General features: G+C 43.8%; 1 protein-coding gene and 1 non-coding gene across 3 annotated transcripts in view; both read right to left on the bottom strand.

The window, feature by feature from the left end:
* PRPF8 (pre-mRNA processing factor 8) overlaps positions 1-21,562 on the bottom strand; it is a 29,319-nt gene that overhangs the window by 2,446 nt on the left and 5,311 nt on the right. Inside the window, exons 11-39 of one of the 2 annotated variants that reach the window (XM_077851773.1) lie at positions 21,302-21,491; positions 21,028-21,147; positions 20,783-20,917; positions 20,145-20,274; positions 19,208-19,404; positions 18,874-19,080; positions 18,591-18,754; positions 18,312-18,438; positions 18,000-18,192; positions 17,549-17,736; positions 17,154-17,392; positions 16,781-16,927; positions 16,367-16,577; positions 16,038-16,154; positions 7,919-8,166; positions 7,498-7,677; positions 7,154-7,289; positions 6,871-7,040; positions 6,601-6,730; positions 6,333-6,479; positions 5,976-6,136; positions 5,476-5,667; positions 4,873-5,110; positions 4,613-4,741; positions 2,758-2,871; positions 2,501-2,674; positions 2,044-2,237; positions 1,071-1,310; positions 832-973 (exon numbers count right to left, since the gene is read on the bottom strand). In XM_077851773.1, the coding sequence (XP_077707899.1) occupies positions 832-973; positions 1,071-1,310; positions 2,044-2,237; positions 2,501-2,674; positions 2,758-2,871; positions 4,613-4,741; positions 4,873-5,110; positions 5,476-5,667; positions 5,976-6,136; positions 6,333-6,479; positions 6,601-6,730; positions 6,871-7,040; positions 7,154-7,289; positions 7,498-7,677; positions 7,919-8,166; positions 16,038-16,154; positions 16,367-16,577; positions 16,781-16,927; positions 17,154-17,392; positions 17,549-17,736; positions 18,000-18,192; positions 18,312-18,438; positions 18,591-18,754; positions 18,874-19,080; positions 19,208-19,404; positions 20,145-20,274; positions 20,783-20,917; positions 21,028-21,147; positions 21,302-21,491 (4,960 nt within the window). The remainder of the gene's footprint in view (positions 1-831; positions 974-1,070; positions 1,311-2,043; positions 2,238-2,500; positions 2,675-2,757; positions 2,872-4,612; positions 4,742-4,872; positions 5,111-5,475; positions 5,668-5,975; positions 6,137-6,332; positions 6,480-6,600; positions 6,731-6,870; positions 7,041-7,153; positions 7,290-7,497; positions 7,678-7,918; positions 8,167-16,037; positions 16,155-16,366; positions 16,578-16,780; positions 16,928-17,153; positions 17,393-17,548; positions 17,737-17,999; positions 18,193-18,311; positions 18,439-18,590; positions 18,755-18,873; positions 19,081-19,207; positions 19,405-20,144; positions 20,275-20,782; positions 20,918-21,027; positions 21,148-21,301; positions 21,492-21,562) is intronic. The other variant, XM_077851774.1, reaches the window with a different exon arrangement.
* Positions 215-321, bottom strand: LOC144287272 (U6 spliceosomal RNA). The gene has a single exon (XR_013355116.1). It is a non-coding gene; the product is annotated as a U6 spliceosomal RNA (small nuclear RNA).

The raw sequence follows: 21,562 nt of genomic DNA, 5'->3' as shown, positions 1-21,562 counted from the left end.
GAGCCGGATGTGGGACTCCATCCCAGAATCTGGGATCATGCCTTGAGCCAAAGGCAGACACCCAACCATTGACCCACCCAGGTGTCCCTATCTTTTTTTTTTTTTAATGAACTTCTGCAAATTCCCTATTCTAGGTTCTACCCATCTTATCTTAGAATTATGCAAATATTTTCTTCCTGTTTTTGGTATGTCTTTTTTTTTTTTTTTTTTTTTTTTTAATATGGAACGCTTCACAAGTTTACGTGTCATTCTTGCGCAGGGGCCATGCTAATCTTCTCCTGATCATTCCAATTTTAGTATATGTGCTGCCGAAGCGAGCACTGTTTTTAGTATGTCTTTGTCTCACACAAGTTATTGATTATAATTTAATGTTTTGTGTCTTAAGAAGACCACCCCAAAACTAAGGTAATTAGCTATTTTCTTCTAATACTCTACAGCTTAGTGTTTTGTTTTACATGCACATCTTTATGTGCATTTTATTTTTTAAGTGTTGTGAGGCAGGGTTCTGATTGTTTCAGTATCATTAACACATCCTTAATCCTACAGACCTGTTACACATTTATCATAGCCACATGAATCTGTTTCTGACTATACGCTATCGTCTTCCAATCAATTGTGGGCCAATACACCATTTTCTTAATTGCCACAGCTTTATAACGTTTTAATATTTGGTGGGAGCCAAAATCCTTCTTGCTGTTTCAGCTATTCTTATATACTTATTCATGCATAAATCCTGAAACCAGCACCTCAAGTTCTAGGCAATCTTAGGTGAGCTTTAGGCACATAAAATGTTGGGCACACATTATGGCCTAATTAAACACACTTACTCACTTGGGCCCGAAGGTCAGATATGCAAATAAACTTCTTAAGCACATTCTTAGGAAGGATATAGGTATAACCGGTCTCCTTGATGTCATCAGAGGACACGTAGATATGATTGGTCCTTAGGTGAAGGTTGGCAGCAGAGATGGCCCTAAAAACGGTGGGGAATGTCAGCACTTCTGAGGCCTACAATGTCAGGTAGCATCAATAGGTTTTGCCATCCCTATCCCTCTCATTCCTTAGAGTACCTAACCCTCCATTCAGTCTTAGACGAGAAAGTCTGGGTCTCATAGTTGCTGGTGGTAGAAGTAATGATCTCATCGCCATGCTTGTTGACAGTGCGAGTCTGCGTTGCTGTCAGCTGTGACTGTTCCTTGGTCTGCTTCTCAATCTCTGCTATCTGCTGCCGCTGCTGTGATGGTGCCGAGATCTCCATACCCAAGATGATGTCTCGAATTTCTGACTGTGTCAGTGATGCCACATTGACGCTGTGGGGAAAGCAAGGATAATACCACAAGATCCCTCCCCTTGGTCAATTTTGTCCAAGTGACAGAATGTAACTTGGTAGGACAGGGGACCCAATGCCCTTACCCCAGACACATCTCAAGTGGCACTTGTAAAAGAAGTATGAGGTGGAGATGTACTGATACTGCTAAGATTTATCACAGCCCAGGATGGCTCTGTGCATGTACAGCTTTCAGCCATGCTCAAACCTGCTCAGTAGCCATACCTTCCTCCTTTCTTTGATAAAAAGTGCCCTGGTTTCTAGGACAATTCTTAAAAATAGAAACCTTTAGAACTCGTTCTCAATTACAGCTAATATTGTCTGTCACCCTAGGGTTATCTGGAAATCTATGGACACTTTTATTTTTGGTTGCCACAATGACAGGGAAAGGGAAGAAGAGGTGTGTCTGTGCTATTAGCAGTGGTACCTGGGGATCTGGGATATTAAAACTTCCTGTAAAGTATGGACAGTAAAGAAATGCCCTGCTCAAAATGGCAACATGGGAAAATGTCCTAGAATCAGACTAAAGCCCTAAAACAGACATTTTCTGCATTATTTGAAGACACTGCCTACCTCTTTTCTATAGGCATCTTTAGGACAATACCTTGAAAAATCTCTGAACCCACATGTTTCCCAAAACCCCAGAAACCATATACTAAAAGATTCATTTCACCCTTTTAGGATTTTCCATCTGTCTCCCCACCACCACTGCTCACTTGTTTTTCTTGCCATAGTCGGCCAAGATAAGATCTTTGAGCTGCACCTCCACCTTGATCCACTCCTCGTCAGTCAGAGTGGGCCAGATGTGGTGTGGTTCTGTAATGGTAGTCTTGTCTGGCTTCAGGATCACCTTTGCTCGGTCATTGTTAACATGAAGAGCACGCAAAATCAGGATGAGACGGGAGAAAGCCTGAGAAAAGGTATGGCAGCAGGGGGGGGAGGTCAGCCACTAGATGTCGTTCCTTGATTTCCTTTCAGGGAACCCAGGAATGGATTTCAACCACTCTCCCAGTCAACTTTACATGCAGAGCATAGAATTGTTATCCACAGGTTAAAGATGTGAAAATGGCCTCATTAGGGAACCTGAGTAAAAGGTAAGGAAGGCACAGGATTGTCTCGTGGCCCCAAAACCACCTCTCTTAGAGTGACCCTCTTTGTTAGGGGATTTCATACCGTGTAAGATGAGATAGTCTTGAGCCAGTCATCATAGAGATTAAAGAGAACCATCTGGGGTTCAGTGGCTTTAAGGATGAGGTCTCCAAACTTTTCCACCTTGAGACAAGCCTGGAAAGGTAGTTGGAGCTCTGATCCTTTGATCACAATATTGGGGAAGTCCAGCAAATGCACCTGAAATAGGATATCAAGTCCAAAATTTAAAAAAGAGCCTGCAGGTCTCAGCCCTTCTTTCTTCTACCTCATCCACCTCTCACCTCCAATGGGTCCAGCATGCCCTTCCTAGTAACAATGATCTGCTTGGGCTGCTCCTCTACAGGCAGAGATCGGATCAGGGCAGCCACTTCCTCAGCTGTCTTCCACTTAGCCAGCTAAAAAAAGCAAGAGGGGATGAAATGGAAATTGAATTTCTACTATCCCAGGTCAAAGTGAACAAAGATCCTAGTCTTGAAATAATCAACCCAGGTTTCTGCTGCACACTGCTATTGAATGTTGGGTACTTTAGAGATGCAAAATGTCAAACTGCCTTGCCCTAAAGGGTTTTTCAACCTAGTTGGTCAAATAAAACTCAATCAAGCTGTACCACAAACTGCTATTTGATTACATATGTCAGGGACAAAACAAATTAAGACTAAAGGTCATAAACAGCTGCACAAAGAAACAGGAAAACTTTATTTAAAGAGCAAGCGACAAAGCACACCACTGGGGCAAGGGGCAAAAGGAGGAGAGACTCTCAAACAGACTCCAAGTTGAGCACAGAACCTAACATGGGGGCTCAATCCCATGACCCGAGCCAAAATCAAGAGCTGGATGCTAAACCAACCAAGCCACCCAGGTGTCCCAATGCACAAAGAAATCGGTCTTAAGGGATGAGTAAGACTATGATTAACGGAGTAAACAGGAGAGTTCATTCTAGAAAGAAAACATATAAGCAAAGCCACAGAAGCGGAAATGAACATCAGAGTTTGGGGAAAATAGGATCCTGGATTGGTTGCAAGAGAAAACAGGCTGGGGTTTTTTGTTTTTAATTAATTAATTTGCTTGAGAGAGAGAAAGTGCACACATATGCAAGAGACAGCATGGTGCGGGGGGAGTGCAGAAAGAGAAGCAACCTCTCTGCTGAGCAGGGAGCTTGACACAGGGCTTGATCCCAGGAACCTGGGATGGCAGCTGAAGGCAGACATTCAACAACTAAGCCACCCAGGTGCCCAGGAAGTAGGTTTGAAAGGAAGAGAAACTGTGGTTGAAGAAGTTATAGCCCACCCAGATATCATGTGTCTAGGAAGCCAAAGAAGAGTTAATCCAGCAAGAAGGGCTATCAAAGGCTTAGAGCTAAAAATGTGGTAAAAGTAATGTTTTAAGAACATTTGTTCTCTTTAAAAAGATGATTTTTGGGACACCCGGGTGGCTCAGCAGTTGAGTATCTGCCTTTGGCCCAGGGCATGATCCTGGAGTCATGGGATCAAGTCCCACATCAGGCTCCCTGCATGGAGTCTGCTCCTCTTTCTGCTTATATCTCTGATTCTCTCTCTCTCTCATAAATAAATAAGTAAAAATCTATAAAAAGATGACTTTTGGCAGTCTTATTCAAGATAGGTTAAAGATAAAGGAGAGTTGGGGGGGCCTGGATGGCTCAGCAGTTGAGTGTCTGCCTTTGACTCAGGGCATGATCCTGGGGTCCCGGGATCAGGTTCCACATTGAGCTTCTGCAGGGAGCCTGCTTCTCCCTCTGCCTGTGTCTCTGCTTCTGTGTGTCCCCTCATGAATAGTTTTGTTTTTGTTTTTAAAAGAATAGAGTCAAGAAACAGAGACCAAATGTAGGTAATGAAAAGACCTCACACATTGCTTGGCCTCCAACAGAAGATACTTCCCAAGTTAAAGAATTCAGGGAAAAGGTTCAAATGAGATACCCTTACCTCTCAGAGAGAAACAGAAGGATGCCCCCCCTCCACTAGCTGTCTCTCACACACACACAACTCCCTCCCCCAAAAGAAAAAGGGGTAGTAGAAGGTAGAAAAGGGGGTAGAAAAAGGTTTTTTTTTTTTTTTTTTTTTTTTTTTTTTTTTTTTAAGAAAAAGGTTCTACAGCTGCTCTATCCTTTAACCGGCTCACCTGCCCCAAACGCTTCTGTCCAGCCCACACGGATGTGTGGATTATCTTGAGGAACAGCTGCCCTGTGCGTGGATTGAAGATGAAGATGGCCCCATTGATGGGTTTGGTCGTCAAGTTCCCTTCAAAGGTCTAAACAATGATTACATCAGTTAGCACAGCCTAGACAATACCATCCTGCCTTTACACCATATACATTTGCCTTAGCACCTCCGATAGGCATATATAGAGCCCCACATTCCTATACTGCTTCTAATTCTCACCTTATGGATAGTCACTCTGTAGACATTAGTATCATCCACAAACCAGATAATCTGGTTGGAGAAGAGCTCCCCATAATTCTGAGAGGACAGATAGGGCTCAGTGGGCTCAGATGAATAGAGCTGCAGCCCCTTGCGGATCCGTTCACGTAACACATACAAGGCAGGGTTTGCCTTCATGATTTTGGCCATGGCCTGCTGTATGAGAGGCTTGCTGCCCGGGAACCAGTTTCCATAGGCACTATGAGAATAGAAGAGATGAGAAAAGTAAAGACTTGGGTGGCAGCCACAGGAAAAAGGCAAACTGGAACTCAACAGAGAAAGAAGACTGTTGGCCAGGCAGACAAGTGTCTGCTCATGTATACAGAGGCAAGGAAGAAAAAAATCAATGACCCAGAAAAAGAAAGGGCCGCCCTTTAGGTAAACCAAAAAACACACGTATATTAAAGTATAGGGCCGACTGAGATGCCTGGCTGGCACTCAAGGGCACGGAACTCTTGAGCTCAGAGTTTAAACTGTATATTGGCCATAGTTTACTCATAAAATAAAATTTAGGAAGTACTGAACTAATAGAAAATACATATATGCTTCTGAGCACCAAATTACCTGTGCAGGTTATAGGCCAGGTCAATGGCAATGAGCACACCAGTGGGTGAAGGGTAGATACTCATGTTGTCTGTGGTGTAGTCCAAGAACTTGGCCCGGGCATAGCGTTCAATGTCATGGGAATCATAGTCCCCCCAGCGCAACTGGATATCAATCCAATACTTCTGAGTAGTGGTACTATCCATCACATCCCTGAAGGTGGAGAGACGTCAGGAATCCATGCTTCCAAGAAGCTACCAATACAACCAATGTCCCAGAACCACATCAACTCTCAATCGCTACATATAAATCTCAAAATTCCCAGTCCCTTTGCCTGTTCCAGATCAGCAAGCCCCTCACCGAGAGAATCAGCAGACCTTATATGTTGACAGGATCAAGGGATGGGAATGGATCCAAGTTAGCAAGAAAGGCAGGCAGGGATAATTCCTCAAGTAGCACTGCTAGAAGACCAGTAAAATCAAGCTCCCTGGATGCCTATGGCTCGAATATAAAACACTTACTTGGAGTCTGCCAGCAACGAGGGCCGGGAGACATTCCACTTATAGGAGGCAAAGAGCAGGATATCTGCACAGGAAGAATTCATCTTATAGGACTTCCGAGGGTGAATGGTCTCCTTTTGTACTGTCTCAATTTCTAGTGCATCCAGTTCCTGATCAAACACCTGGAAGCAAAGATAGAAAGGTTATGACTGCTTATGGAAGCCCACTAGGAATGAGGGCTGGTAGAGTTTCAGATAACGTGGCACCTGGCGCCAGAATGCAAGTTGCATTCTCAGGGCTTCCAAGGTGGATTTCCCATACCCAAGAGGAAGTTGACCTGACTTCTGGTGGCCCCCTCCGCACCCAATTCTGGCCCACCTGACACAAGTCCATCACAATGCTCTCGTGGATCTTCTGCCATAAGTGAGCTCGGAAGATCTGGATAAGAGAGATCTTCAGTGTGGGAATCTTGCCATGCATGAAGATACCTGTCAGGTCCAGCTGCACCTGAAAGCCTACATACACCTGATAGGAAAGAGAGAGGGACACCAGAGATCAAGGGACTTTGGTTCTCAGGGCATAATTAAAGAAGCAGAAACACTTGTTTTTAGCTTCCCATCTTCCCAGGTCTAGCAGTCACACTCACATTGGCCCGGTTGATGGTTGGGGACCACCAGAGGGTGAACCTACGATTAGGAATCTGGTTCAATCCTGATCGCTGAGCATTAGTTAGCTTCTTCCACTTCATAGACTCCTCAAAACCACTGGCCTTTTCCCTATGAAGAAGAGGCTAAGTGAAGTGATGCCCTGCCATCTCCCAAAGATGGTGAACACCAGAGGAGAACACAAAAAACACACAAGTGATGAGCTCAGAGGGTTGTGACAGGTTACTGTAAGAAGAGAAGACAATCCTCACCAGAAAAGCCCCTCCCAGGTAGGGAAGTAAGTGCCCTTGAAGAGTGTGTGTTCTAGAATGCCTTCTACACCACCCAGGGCCTGGATCATGTCCGTACGGTAGTTGTTCAGGTTCCAGAGCTTCCCATCATGCCGCTGGTGTGTCCACCAGAAAGGGTTCTGCTTCAAAACCTAGATGGCAAGGCAGGAACCATCAAGCTTCTGGGTGCCTACTGCCCCCCAATCCCTGGCATGGCCATGGATTCTTTTAATTCAGGGAAAATCTCTCTATGCCCTCCACATACCTGATACTGCTTAAAGTCAGTTCGAACACGCCAGCCCTTATCATAAGCCAATGTGTGCCGGTCCTTCTGGAAGAGGGTGTTGATTCGAGGAATGCCACGATCCCATGAATCTTCTAGATCTTCTAAGGTCAGTCGTCTGTCAAAGAAAAAAGATTTAAGTCAAATGTATTCACACACAGTTTATTTAGCATTCCTCCCTGGCCAAGGATAAACAGGTCAGATGTTAGAACCTATGTCCTATATCCATAAAAATATGGTAAGCTCTGCTCCTGACCTCCACACAGGGCTGAAAGATCATCCCTCCATACTCCTGACAGGACAGTTATTCCTTCCTGGATGTGTACCTGTTCTGAGCAATGGCCTCTTGTCTCTTCAGTGCATACTCAGCCCACACTCGCTGAGAATCAATGAACTCGCTCTCCCATGGCTGTATGTAGCGGTACAAGTTGGGAATCAGCTGGTCTTCTTCATGGCTCATTCCTGAACGAAAGTGTGTGATACCTACATCTGTCTGCTTGGACCACCTGTTTGGGGGACAATCAAGATTATAAAAAATAAATAAAACCCAAAAATAAAGAAACGTCTCCTTCCCTCAAGGTCTAGCAAGATATTTTTTTCTTTCTTTCTTTCTTTTTTTTTTTTAAGTTTATTTAAGTCATCTCTACATGGGCCTCAAACTCACAACCCTGAGATAAAGAGTCACATACTCTTCCAACTAAGCCAGCCAGGTGCTCATAGCAAGATTTTCAACCAAGGTCAACCTACCTGAGGTCAGACTGGGGAATGAGCACATGTCCCATTGAGAGCATGCCAAGTCCACCCAATTCCTTAGGGGTATAGAACACAACGGGAGGGAACCGACTGGGCATCTTGGAGTTGAGGCCAATCTTGATACGTGTCTGGATCTTGTTCTCACACTTCACTAGCAAGTCCAGGAGCTCCTGGGTGTTCACCACAGCCTCTCGAAAGTACGTCATAAGGCCTATAAGAGCTGTGTTCCACTTATTCACAATCTGAAAAAAGTGGGGAGAAAGTATATTATAGGTGAGCCATGGGAGGGGGGAGGTAGTAGGGACTACTTAATCCAGTTAATTATATTCTCTATAGTTCTCAAGGAACACTTGATGTTCCACTGAGCTCAATGTCATCATGAAAGTATATAAATCAGATGAATCTTGAAAACATGTTAGGTGAAAGAAACTAGATAGATGTGTGTGGGTGGTACAGTCCCTTAAACATCTGATTCTTGGTTTCAGCTCAGGCCATGACTTCATGGTCCTGGGATCCAGCCCTGTATCAGGATCCATGCTCAGAAGGGAGTCTGCTTAAAGATTCTCTCCCCCTCCCACTGCCCCTCCCCTTACTTGTACGTTTTCTCTCTCTCTCTCTCTCTAAAAAATAAATAAATCTTTTAAAAAAAAAGAAAGAGGGATCCCTGGGTGGCTCAGCGGTTTAGTGCTGCCTTCGGCCCAGGGCGTAATCCTGGAGTCCCGGGATCGAGTCCCATGTCGGGCTCCATGCATGGAGCCTGCTTCTCCCTCTGCCTGGGTCTCTGCCTCTCTGTCTCTCTGTGTCTCTCATGAATAAATAAATAAAATCTTAAAAAAAAAAAAAACAAACCTCTAGTCTCTAAAATAAAAATAAATAAATAAATAATAAATAAAAAAAATTAAAAAAAGAAAGAAAAGAAAAAAGAAACCAGCCCAGAATGTCACATATTGCATGATTCCATTTATACGAAATGTCCAGAATAGGGAAATTCATAGATGGAAAGTACTCGTGGCTGCCAGGAGCTAGATGTGAGGGGAGCAATGGGGTGTGTGTGTGTGTGTGTGTGTATGACTGTTAATGGGTATAGGGTTTCTTTTTGAGGTGATGAAGATGTTCTAGAATTAGTGGCAATAGTCGCATAATTTTATGAATACACTGAAAACCACTGAATTGTACATTTTAAAAGCATGAATTTCACCTCAAAAAATCAATTGAGGCAATATAAACAGTTATAATCAGAGCAAATACAGTAAATAATCTGGGGTGGGCAAAGAAAGAAAAATGAAAAAAATATTAATTAATAGAGGGAATGAAAACAGGGGCACAGGAATTGCCTTCCCACTATTTATAGTGGGAACTATATATATATATATATATATATATATATATATATATATATAGTGTGAACTACAAAACTAAACAAAATACGTTAAACAGTATCTTCAGACAACTGACAAACAGGCAACACAGTCCATGACCCTTGAGAAAAAGGAAACAAATGAGGTGAGTTTCACAACTGCTTCAGCTTCCTGCCTACTAGCCGTTTCCCAGCCGTACCATACACATGGAGGGGTAATGGAAACAGAGCCCAACAGTCTCACTGAACTGAAGAGACAGAGATTTGAATTCAGGAGGCCAGGGCAGCTACAATTTGTGGGGTAGAAATACCAAGGAGAAGCAAGGTCTCAGAAAGAAATTTCTGGAGATCCATGAAGGGATTCCCTCAAGCTTTTGGCTGAGTACCAATCTGCATATAGGAACACCCACAGATCAGAAAGCTGAACTAGTGCCACAGGTCACATAAGGCTGGCAAGTTTGTGTTCACACCTGCCAGAGCAGAGACCTTGTAATACTTGGGAATTGGGTAGAGTCCCCCGAAAAGTTACCAACCTCGCAGTGGAGATACCTTAGCCTGAGAACAAAGGGTGCTATAAGTTTGCCATAACCATGCTTAAAAGCAAGCCTTAAAAAGGATCAAACTAAACTACAAGTTACTGAACTGCACACAGTAACACAACTCAATACTCTTTAATAAGACGTAACAAAACCTATGAACCATGGAAAAAAATTTCTACCATGTAAAAAAATTACCATTCATGCAAAAAAATAAAAATGAATTACCCATAACCAGAAGAAAATTCAGTCAAAAGAAACAGACCTAGCAATAACACAATTAGTAAACAAGGACCTTAGAACATCTACCTAAAAAAATTTTTTTTAAGATGTTATTTATTTACTTATTCAGGAAAGACAGAGAGAGGCAGAGACATAGGCAGAGAGGGAGAAGCAGGCTCCTCGGCAGGGAGCCCAATGTGGGACTCACACTGGACCCAGGGATCACGCCCTGAGCTGAAGGCAGACGCTCAACTGCTGAGCCACTGTGTCCCCTTAAAATCTTAAAATTATGCTTGAGTATATAAAGAAAAATATGAACATAAAGGAGAGAAAAGAAGATATGAAACACCCAGATGGAATTTTCTAGAGATAAAAATTATAGCATCTGAAATTAAAAAAAAAAAAAAAAAAAACATTGATGGAAATAAAAAAAATAGTAACATTGTAAAACTACAAAGAAAGTAACAGTTCACATTAATGGAAATGAAGGCAAATTAAACACTTTTTCAGACAAAAGCAGAGTATATTCACTGCCAGCACACATCTACTACAAAAAAAATTTTTTTAAAGATTTTATTTATGAGAGAGAGAGAGAGAGAAAGAGAAGGAGGGAGGGAGGGAGAGAGAGGGAGAGGGAGAGAGAGAGAGAGAGAGAGGGGCACAGAGACATAGGCAGAGGGAGAAGCAGGCTCCAGGCAGGGAGCCTGACTCCAGGATCATGCCCTGGGATGAAGGCGGCGCTAAACTGCTGAGCCACCGGGCTGCCCACTACAAGAAAATTTAAAGGAAATTCTTTAAGCAGAACGAGAACAATACCAGATGGAAATCTGGATCTACATAAAGTAACAGAGAATACCAGAAAAATTTTGTAAGTAAAATGTAAAAGATACTTTTGCTCATTTTGTAATTTCTATAAAACATAAAACTGTCTAGAGGAAAAATTAGTGACAAAGTACTGTTATAATATAATATAGTTAAAACATACGACAACTATAAAGAACGAGGGGAAAAATGAAAATATAATGTAATGTTCTTGTACTATATGTAATGCAATTTTAGTAGTAAACTAATGGTCACACAATAGACTGCGGTTAAGTTAGAGATGTGCAGAGAACCAAACCAAACAACAAAACACTAAACAAAAAGTGAAACTAAATCAAACAAAACAAAACAAAAAACCCACCTATGGTACCTGTCTGGCTCAGTTGATGGAGCATGCAACTCTCAGGGTTGTAAATTCAAACCCTATGCTGGGTGCAGAGATTACTTTAAAAAATAAAACCTTAAAAAAACAAAAACACTGGGATGCCTGGGTGGCTCAGCGGTTGGGTGCCTGCCTTTGGCTCAGGGCGTGATCCTGGAGTCCCACGATTGAGTCCCACATTGGGCTCCCCTCAAGGAGCCTGCTTCTTCTCCCTCTGCCTATGTCTCTATCTTCCTCTCTGTCTCTCTCATGAATAAATAAAATCTTTAAAAACAAAACCAAAAAACCCACCAGCTCCTTAATCCAAAATATATAGCAGAAGAAAAAAGCAGAATGAGAAATGAAGAATATGATGGCAGATTTAAACCCAACTACAGGGGCGCCTGGGTAGCTGAGTTGTTAAGCGTCTGCGTTTGGCTCAGGTCATGATCCTGGCGTCTGAGAATCAAGTCCCTTCTCCCTCTACCTATGTCTCTGTCTCTCTGTCTCTCTGATGAATAAATAAAATCTTAAAAAAATTTTTTAATCCAACTATATTAATAGTTCTATCAAAGACTTCAAGACAGAATATTATGAATAAAGAAGTAGATTTCATAATGATGAGAAACAATTAAGGAAATAAAATAATTCTATGGGGCACCTGGGTAGCTCAGTTGGTTAAGCATCCAACTCTTGATGTCAGGACACAGGTCTTGATCTCAGAGTCACTGAGTTCAAACCTTGCATTGGGCTCCATGTTCCATGGGCATGGAACCATAACAATAATCCTAAATATATTACATACCTAACTACAGGGCTTCAAGGCATATAAGGCAAAAAAAGATGGTGGTCCTATTGACGCAGAAAACTCAATAAAATCATGTAATTATGTCCAGAGACACAAACAATACATATTCCTTTCAGGGGTATCAGAGTTGGTCATATGTATAGAGCGTCTTTGTGTATACCAGTTATAAAATACAGTTCTAACTCTAGTAATCTCTTCAGGTACATGACCTAGCATTCCAACTGGCGCGCGCTCCCTTAATCATCCCTTAGTGTATATAGGCTCACTGTTCCATGGACGAAACGTTTGTCAGTTTGCATTTTGATATCAACAAAATGGCACCCCCTTCCCCAAGCCTGCTATATCTTGGACAAATCCTTGGTTTTCCATCTGCAAGCCAACTGCATTTTGCCCAAGTTTCAGTTGTGTTCAACAAAACATCCTGCCTTTATATAATTACAACCTAACTGTGATGTGGGTAATTTTGTGTGGCTAAATATTTTAAGATTCCAGATTTCTGAACTTCAGAAATTCTTCCATGCTCAAAAATATATATAATTTTTTTTTAAAATGTCATGTGGCTTTATGCTAAAAGCTTAAACCCTGAGATCATGACTTAAGCTGAAGTCAGACCCTTAAGTGATTGAGCCACCCACACATCCCAAAGCTTGGATATCTTTAAAAAAGTAACTGTGTCTCTGAACAACCCCTCCCAAAAACAAAACCCCCCAAAAAACAAAAAAGATGGACCCAAAAGAGGAAATAAATAAATCCACAAGTGTAATTGGAAATTTCTAAGACTCTTCACTCAGTAATAAAAGTAGACAAGAAAATCATTAAGGATATAGAAAGACTCAAACAACACAATCATTCAATCCACTGAATCTGACATTTATAAAACACTCTACCCAACAGCAGAATATAGATTCTTTTCAAGTACACAGTGTCTATCCTGTCACTAAACAGCTGAGTGCTTCTGGAAAGAAATCACACTCAGAGTTGTCCTCATTTTCTTGAAATCCACCTGGAGCACACAGTTTCTTCAACAATCATACCAAACCCTCACCACTGTGCAAGTTCAGCAAAGCTGAAAAATTCAAGACTTATAATTTTCCACTCAACTTTACATTCACATCTATCCAGACCTCTTTTCTTTTAGGTCCAGAGGATGTTCCCTCTGCTTGCCCTTTACTGTATCCCCACAGTCAACTCCTGGGAACATTGCTCCATCACTTACCACAAAGGTCTGCTGCACCTTCAACGGCTCCTGGCTCCATCATGATGGGAACATCAAGTCAATCCCATTTAAAAATACTGCCTTGACTTATAACTCCCTCTAGGTGGCATCTAATTTCCTCCTTCCTCTTACTCCAGCTCTGGCAAGTTGCCAGTCCTTGCTGTCTCCACTCTCTCACTTCCCATAAAGCCTCACCCACTGCAATCTGGCTTCTATCCCCACTATTTCTGAAACAGCTCTTGCTAAGGTCACTAATGACGTCCTGACTGCCAAATCCAATGGATACCTTTCAGGCCTTATCTAACTAAAACACTCTTAGGCAACTGACACTGTTAAATGCCCACCCCAATTCCTGACGTCCTTGGCTTTGAGAACCCGGCACTCTCCCAGCCTGGCCATGCTGCTGTTTCGTATGGTTCCAAATTCATCCCTCTGCTCTTCTCATTCCTTACACTTGACCTGGGTAATCTTGCTCACTCCGGAGCTTTTTTTTTTTTTTTTTTTTTTTTCACTCTGGAGCTTTAAACCACCTCCACGCTGACAGACTGCTACACCTACATCTTCAAACCAGGTATCTTCTCCAAGCTTCAAACGCCAAGCTCCACTTGATCATCCTATAGGAGCCTCGAAGTTACCCCTGACTGCTCTCACTTTCTCATTTCATTTCTCCCTCAAAAGCTTCAAGCTCGAAGTATTTTTCAGCAAATCTAAGAGACCACGAATTTAAGAAACATTACTAAGGGGACACACACACATACACCCCCCCCCCATATTTATCATGGAATAAAAAAAAAATAGGATATAATAAATGCCTGCCAAACACCTCCATCTGGATGTTCTCAGGAACCTTAACCTTGTTACATCCTACACTAAATCCATTTACCTTCTCTCCTAAACCTGCTCTTCCTCCTGTACTCTTCCAGTTGGTAGTGCCAATACCCAGCTAGTCAGCCACGCCAGAAACTGTTCTTTCCCTTTCCCACCAAAATGAGGCTTTGCTGATTTTACCTAACTACTTATCAAATCTGCTCCTGTCTCACTGCTCCCACCACTGTCATTCGGACTTCAGAAGTCCCCAAACCTGGGATGCCTATGTCTCTGCCTCTCTGTCTCTCATGAATAAATGAAGAAAATCTTAAAAAAAAAAAAAAAAAAGTCCCCAAACCTGATCTCCCACCCGATTCCTCTAAATCCATCCTCTCCACAGCTGCAAGAGTGAATCATATAACAGAAATCTGGAAAAGTCGGGATCCCTGGGTGGCACAGCGGTTTGGCGCCTGCCTTTGGCCCAGGGCGCGATCCTGGAGACCCGGGATCGAATCCCACATCGGGCTCCCAGTGCATGGAGCCTGCTTCTCCCTCTGCCTGTGTCTCTGCCTCTCTCTCTCTCTCTGTGACTATCATAAATAAATAAAAAAAAAATTTTTTTTTTAATTAAAAAAAAAAAAAAGAAATCTGGAAAAGTCACTTGCACACCTAACACCCTCACAGGACTGTTAACAAGGCATGCAATGGCCTCCATTGTCTGGCTCTAGCTCATCTATCCAATCTCCATCTCTTATCAGTTCCAACTCCACAACTGTACTCTAATAAAACCGTGAATTTTGTATCATGCTAGTTACCTCTCCAGGGCTGAAGAAATGCCTTCACCTGCCTCATCACCTCACTTTTTTCAGGAAGCCTTTCATCACCCTCTCCCAGACTGGGCTAGGGTCATTAACCTGAGTCTCCTCATAGATTCCCAAATACCACAGCCTCTATGAACACTACATCCTAGTTCTTGTCCATGGATCCGTCTCTTCACCTAGGTTAGGCCAGCTCAACAAAGGCAGAGACTCTATCTTACACGTAGTATGTGCACAGCCTTGAACACAGTAGTTTACCAACAAACACCAATAGGATGAATGAATTATATAATTCTTATTTGATCCTTAGAGGAAATAAACCAACCCCAAAAGATAAACTTTTCTCTTGTACCATTCTCCACCCCCGGGAAGTGAGAAATTTTAAGTAAGAAATACTAAGATAATGGGCACCTGGAAGGCTCGTCAGAAAAGCATGTGATTCTTGATTTTGCGGTTGTAAGTTTGAGCCGCATGTTGGGTGTAGAGATTACTTAAAAACATAAAACTTAAAAAAAAAAAAAAAAAAAGAAAATGTATCCTTAACACAAGCATTGTTTGGGGCACAGCCTAATAAGAACCTGGCATTTCCTTCTCTTTTTGCATTACTGAGACACTTGAAAGCATCAGCCAAGACATTATATGCACCACTATGGAAGCATGGAAAGACAGCAGGAAGAGTAAGGTGACTTTTTAAACCTTGCAGACACTTAAGTATACAGTTAACAAATCCCCAGATTATTCTTTCTCAATTCCAGTTCCCTTCAGCTGGGCCTTTGGAAGTAACTGAAGGGAAAAATAATCACTGAGATAGCTAGTCATACTTGCTTTTTAATATGCACAGTGTTATTGGTCAAAAATAAGCTATATAAATAAATAATAAACTCCGGGAAAATGCAAAAACTGAAAACTTTTGTTCAGGTTAAAAATTCAACTTCTATTCTTACCTTAGAATCACCACAATTACATAGAACTACACTGCACATTCCCTACAGAGTATTCTCAGAAAGTACCTGAACTGTTTTGACGTTATAAGCTTCTATACCATAAGGTATGGAAACTAGTACACTGAGCAAGCCTGGGAAAAAACAAGAGCAAATCAAGAGAAGAGCTGAAAGGCATAGGAGATAGAAGACATGAGGGAGGTTGGGGTTGACTGCCTTATATACCTTGGTGAAGGTAGTAGAGCCAGAGGCCATCAGAATTTGACGCACACGGTTGTGGAAGCGCTGCATTGACTCATCATCCACACGCAGGAAACACTGAGCTGTCCGCTCTTTAGTAACCTAAACCACATGGTCAAGGTGAAATTTATGTCTGATACTGCCACAGAAGCAAGGACCAACTCTGACACCCCCCCCCCCCCAAACTAAACTCTACCTATTCAATAAGGCTCAAATTAACTGATAATGAAAAGTTATGATGGTGTCCTCACCCCCATGTACCCCAGAGGAACAGGGATGATACTGCTGCTCCTAGCCCCCTTCCCAGACTGTACCTCATTCTGCAGGTTCCACACCCCATCCTTGTGGGTGAATTCCTCATAGCTGGTGCGGCATTTAGGTAGGATGCGGCACTCAAAGCCACACATGTTGAACAGCAGGTTGGGGTTATCCTTACTGTACACAGACACGAAACTGTTCTCCCACTGAACTGTAGTCACTGACCGTGGCAGACGGTTCTTGATGTCCCAGAACACTGCCCGACCCCTGCTCACAGAGAACATATGGTCACTTCAGTCTCCCGGGACTTGAAGGGAACTTCCCTCAGACTGCCAGACTCACAATACCCTAGGAGAGTATGCTCCTCCCGCCCAGGACACAACTTCATAAATCCCCTCTATGCTCTGCGTCCCTCAGGCTGGTAACCTTCCAGCTCCCACAGCTTCCTACAGCCCCCATTTAAGACTCACAAGTTGACATCATGTTTCATGAGGCGCATGCGCGCATCTCGGGGCCAGCACTTCTTGTTATTATAGCCAACGATATTTTCATTGTTCGGGTCAGGATGCTCTGTCAGGTAACGCTGGATCAAGTCCCGAGCCTCATCTGCTGTGAACCTACACCAAGCAAGATGCATTGCTGAGATCCAAATAAACTGGGAACTCACAAGACCTACAACTCCATAGATAAAGCCCACCTCCAACTCCCACCCTACTCCTAGGACCTTCTTTCGGTTTTAGAGCCCAAGCCAGCAACAAGTCAACTAACGTACGATAGCTGAGTCCAGAGGCTGGGGACATGCCTCAACGCCCTGCCAGGATAAGAATCCAGGCAAGCCCTCACCTGAAAAAAATATGGATGCGATCGATGTATCTGCAGAAGAGACGGATGGGGTGGGCAGCCTCAGTGGCTATGTCCTGGAAACTGAGAAAGTCATTTGGCATCTGAGGGGGCCCAGCCATCTCACTGGCCCGGTGCAGTCCCAACACCAGCAAATCCATCACCAAACCATAGTACTGCACAATGAATGAGGCAAATTGCAGGCCTCTAATGATCCCGTAGGAATTTGTATGGTTCATGTCCTAGAATGAAAAATTGAGAACTCTGAATAATTCTTAACTCATAGCCATGTCCCAGGCCTCTCTGGGGCCCATCCTGTTTGGTCTTCCTTTCGGCAAATCCTTCCTCACCCAGACACAGCCCCTCCAATTCCTTGATACCTTGCCTCCAAGACACACCTTATAGTTGATGACGACATTGTTCTTGGCTGTCATGTAGTCAGCTATGTTGTGGTCTACAATGAGTCGCAGCAGCCTATTAAGCAGGGTCAAGTCAATCTTTTCATACATCTTCTCAAAGCGTGATTCCAGCATGACATTGCACTCGCCCTCACTTGTCTCCCACACATCTTGCAGATTATTGATGCCTGAGTAGGCAAGAGAGATCTCCAGGTTAGAAATTCCCTTCCAAGGCTAGTACCTGCAGTCCACAACCTCATCCCACTAATATTCCACTCATTCATCAGGACTGCTAGGAGTGTCAGCTTTGCTCAGTTTAACATCAACATTATTTCCTTGGCACTATGCAACAAGAGTAAGCTAATTATACTACCTGGATGAGAATTTCGATGTAGAATTAAATCAACCCAATTCACCTCAGTTCCAAAGGGCAAAGCAAGAAAAACTTTACCTTGGCACCACTTGTAAACAAGCAGAGGAGGTGGTTCTGTGTCGGCAGGCTTGATCCAGGGTGGGAAAAGGCGGCGCTTGTCAGCTTCATACCAAAGGTACTGGTCCAGGTAGGCATCAGTGATCTTCTCCAGTGGCTCTACATCATATACTGGCACCAGGTGGCTATAAAGATCCATGAACTCAATGCCCACCTGTGGGACAGGGAAACTTACTCAGATCCACCAATACCTGAAGCAACCTGCTACCTGGTGCCATACGTGAATAGCACAGCCAACAGAAAACTAGGGGGAGGGGGGAGCATTTTACTCACTTCTTTAAAGGCTCTCTGTGTGAGGAGGTGACGCTTGATGCGTGACAGTGCCTCATGGGGATTGTCATAGGCTTGCTCGATCAGACCTAGCTCTTCCCTCTGAGACTGGTTTAACCGAGACTTCACACTGACAAAGAAACAGGAAAGATGAATGGGAAAACCAAGAGGAAGCCAAACCCAGAAAGGCCTAAGGCTAAACCTTCTTCCTTTGGACACTAACTGTGATGCTGTCTTCCTACTTTCACCTTCCCAAGGGAATCCTCCTACTGTACTCCTCACCTGTAAGCTTCCTTGAGCCGCTCCAAGGCCAAGATGAGCAATTTGGTGTCATGCTTGTAGGAGAGTGGGGGAAATGGGATGGGTGAAAACCTCCGGCTCTCCAACCAATGCACAGTGGTGGTATACACTGCCACCGCTTCCTCTGCTGTGATGTATGGCCCATCCTGCAAAAGACATGATAATCAACCACTGTAGCCTAATCCCTACAGAATAAGACATAGTCCAACTCTGCAATCTTCCCTCTGCCCACTCCCCATGCCTAGCCCAGCCTAAGCTGCACGACCTTCAGGTAGTTGTGCTGTCGCTCCTGTTCTGCCTTGAGATAGAGCCGAGTGAGGCGCCCCAGGTTCTTTTTGCAAACAGTCTTGTCCACAGTGGCTCCACGGCGGATTCGTTCTCGGTTATAGTGGGCAGTGTTGGTCCACCAATCAGCCTTGGCCTTCACATATCGAAGGATCATATTCTCTATGGGTGTTGGCAGCCCAGGTACCTGCAAGTACAAAAGGCACAATGAGAATGTGATAGCAGTCACATAGCTCCCAAAGGGAGTCCAGGAGTGATAATCCTAACCCCAGAGAGATGATGTCCATGCCTTCTTGGAGTGGGGCAACACCTACCTTCCAGGGAATATTGGCCTTCCAGCAGCGCCAGGCTTCACTGAGGTGCTGCAGGATCGTCCGGGCCTTGTTCTGTTTGATTCCCTCAGGCATCATGTCCAGAATGTCATGCATCACAGCTGCCCGAAGCTCCAGGTCAAAATGCGATTCCACTCGCTGCTTTGTTACAGTCTTTGCCACCCCCTTGGAGTGTCGGCCTAGAAATGAAATTTTTTTATAAGCGTTTTTAAAATTTATTTATTCAGAGAGACAGAGAAAGAGAGAAAGGCAGAGACACAGGCAGAGAGAGAAGCAGGCTCCACGCAGGGAGCCTGACATGGGACTCGATCCCGGGTCTCCAGGATCACACCCCGGGCTGCAGGCGACGCTAAGCCGCTGCGCCACTGGGGCTGCCCAAAATGAAACTGATTAAAAGCAAGATTCATGGCTTTCAGTAAGCCTCTACTACCATGCTTCCTATTAATCATGGTGACACTGAAATCAACAAGCATAAATAGTGTCCAGGGGATCCCTGGGTGGCTCAGCGGTTTAGCACCTGCCTTCAGCCCAGGGTGTGATCCTAGAGACCCAGGATCGAGTCCCACATCAGGCTCCCTACACGGAGCCTGCTTCTCCCTCTGCCTGTGTCTCTGCCTCTCTCTGTCTCTCATGAATAAATTAATGAAGTCTTAAAAATTAAAAAAAAAGTGTCCATATGCCTAGCACATGCAAAAATGACAAACTATTTCAGACATTCACAACTACGCTTCTGAGAAATTTCCATCCTTCAAATGCAAGATAGCTTCAAGGCCCCAAAGAGAAACCAAGAAACACAACAGTAGGTCAGAATCACTAGAGAATGGGACCTACAGGCAATCCAGCAGGAAGGGATAGAATGGGAACGTAAGATCTACCTGTGAAGTGATAAAACAAACTGGACACAGAGAAAACCACTCACCTTCAAACTGTCGGGCCAGGAGGTTGCCCAGCCACCGCTCCAGCAAAGGGGTGATGCCACGCATGAAAAACAGCCAGACTCGCCAGCCAGCAGCCCAGAAGCCACAGCCAGGGCCCTTTCCTACAGGGCCCTGTGGTCCCAAGCAGTAATAAAGAACTTAGGTTAGCAATTGATTTAGAGAGCAAGAAAAAACTGCACACACAGATGGGATCAAGAGGAACACATCTCAGGCAACAGAGGGGCAAAGAGGCAAAACTCTGGGACCTCAACATCAAAAATGGAATAAATGAGAAATTCTAACACAGAAACCAGTAACTGGGATTCTCTATTTAAAGGCAGGCTTCAATGGAAAGTGTTACAATTAATAAGGTGAGGGCAAGTAATGAAACGCTCAGAACCTTTCTCTAAATTGGTCCCCGGAAGGAACGCTGACTAGACATAAAAATTAAAATGGATCTGAGACTCGTGGTCATGAGATTGAGCCCCATATCAGGCCTCACACTCAGTGTGGACCTAGTTAAGATTCTTTTTCTCTCCCCTGCCTTCCAAACACAATGAATGAATGAATGAATGAATGAAAGAATGAACAAATGAACAAACTGGATGAAGAAAGTGAGAGTATGAGGGCAGGGTCCAACCGTATTGAAGCGGTAATAGATGAGATGCTTCAGGTCCTTGCACATGCGAATCTGCCGCATCAGCTTGTATTTGTACCGGTACATGCCCGTCAGTTGCCCCACATGGGCAAAGATATACTGCAACCCATCTGCCAGCTGCAACACAATGACTCCATCAGGCTTTAAGCTAGAGCCAGCTCCATGATCAGCTTAGGCTTCATTCAGCTTCCCTACCTAGGGCAGGGATCAGGGATACTTGGCCTCACCTGGAAGGCATCCACATTGCCCAAGCGATACTGCACATGACTGTCCACCACCAACTTGGTTAAACGCAGAACTTCTCGACACAGATGGAAAGCATTTCCAAAACGAGATTTCTTTCTTTCCTGGAGAAGGTGCCAAGAATAGAAAAAACAAACAAACAAACAAACAAACATTGATCAGTAATGGTCCCAACTGGATGTATGCCTTCCTCAGAGGACAGAGCAAAACCAGTCCATCCCTCAAGCCCAGAAGACCCTTAAAGTACAATGCAGACACCTTGGTAGTGAGGGTCTTGACAGGCTTAAGATTGAAGTTATAATCCAGATGCAGATAGTTGAGGTTTTTTCGGTGAATAAGAAGGTTGAGCATGTTGTAGCCCTGGCGGCAAACCTGAAGCCCCACCTCTACCCAGTCCAGCTTTGTGGACTGAAAGAATTTGGTAGCTTTGAAGGAACGAAACAGGTACCTGGGGTGGGAATAAGTGGAAAAGTAAGAATTAGCTTCTTGGTTAAATTTGGAACAAAAGAAGTCTGAGCA

The sequence above is a fragment of the Canis aureus genome, chromosome 16, assembly GCF_053574225.1.
Source record: "Canis aureus isolate CA01 chromosome 16, VMU_Caureus_v.1.0, whole genome shotgun sequence".
In the NCBI taxonomy this organism is placed as follows: Eukaryota; Metazoa; Chordata; class Mammalia; order Carnivora; family Canidae; genus Canis; species Canis aureus.
Note: the sequence above shows the minus strand (reverse complement) of the source record. Positions and strands in the feature narration are given on the sequence as shown.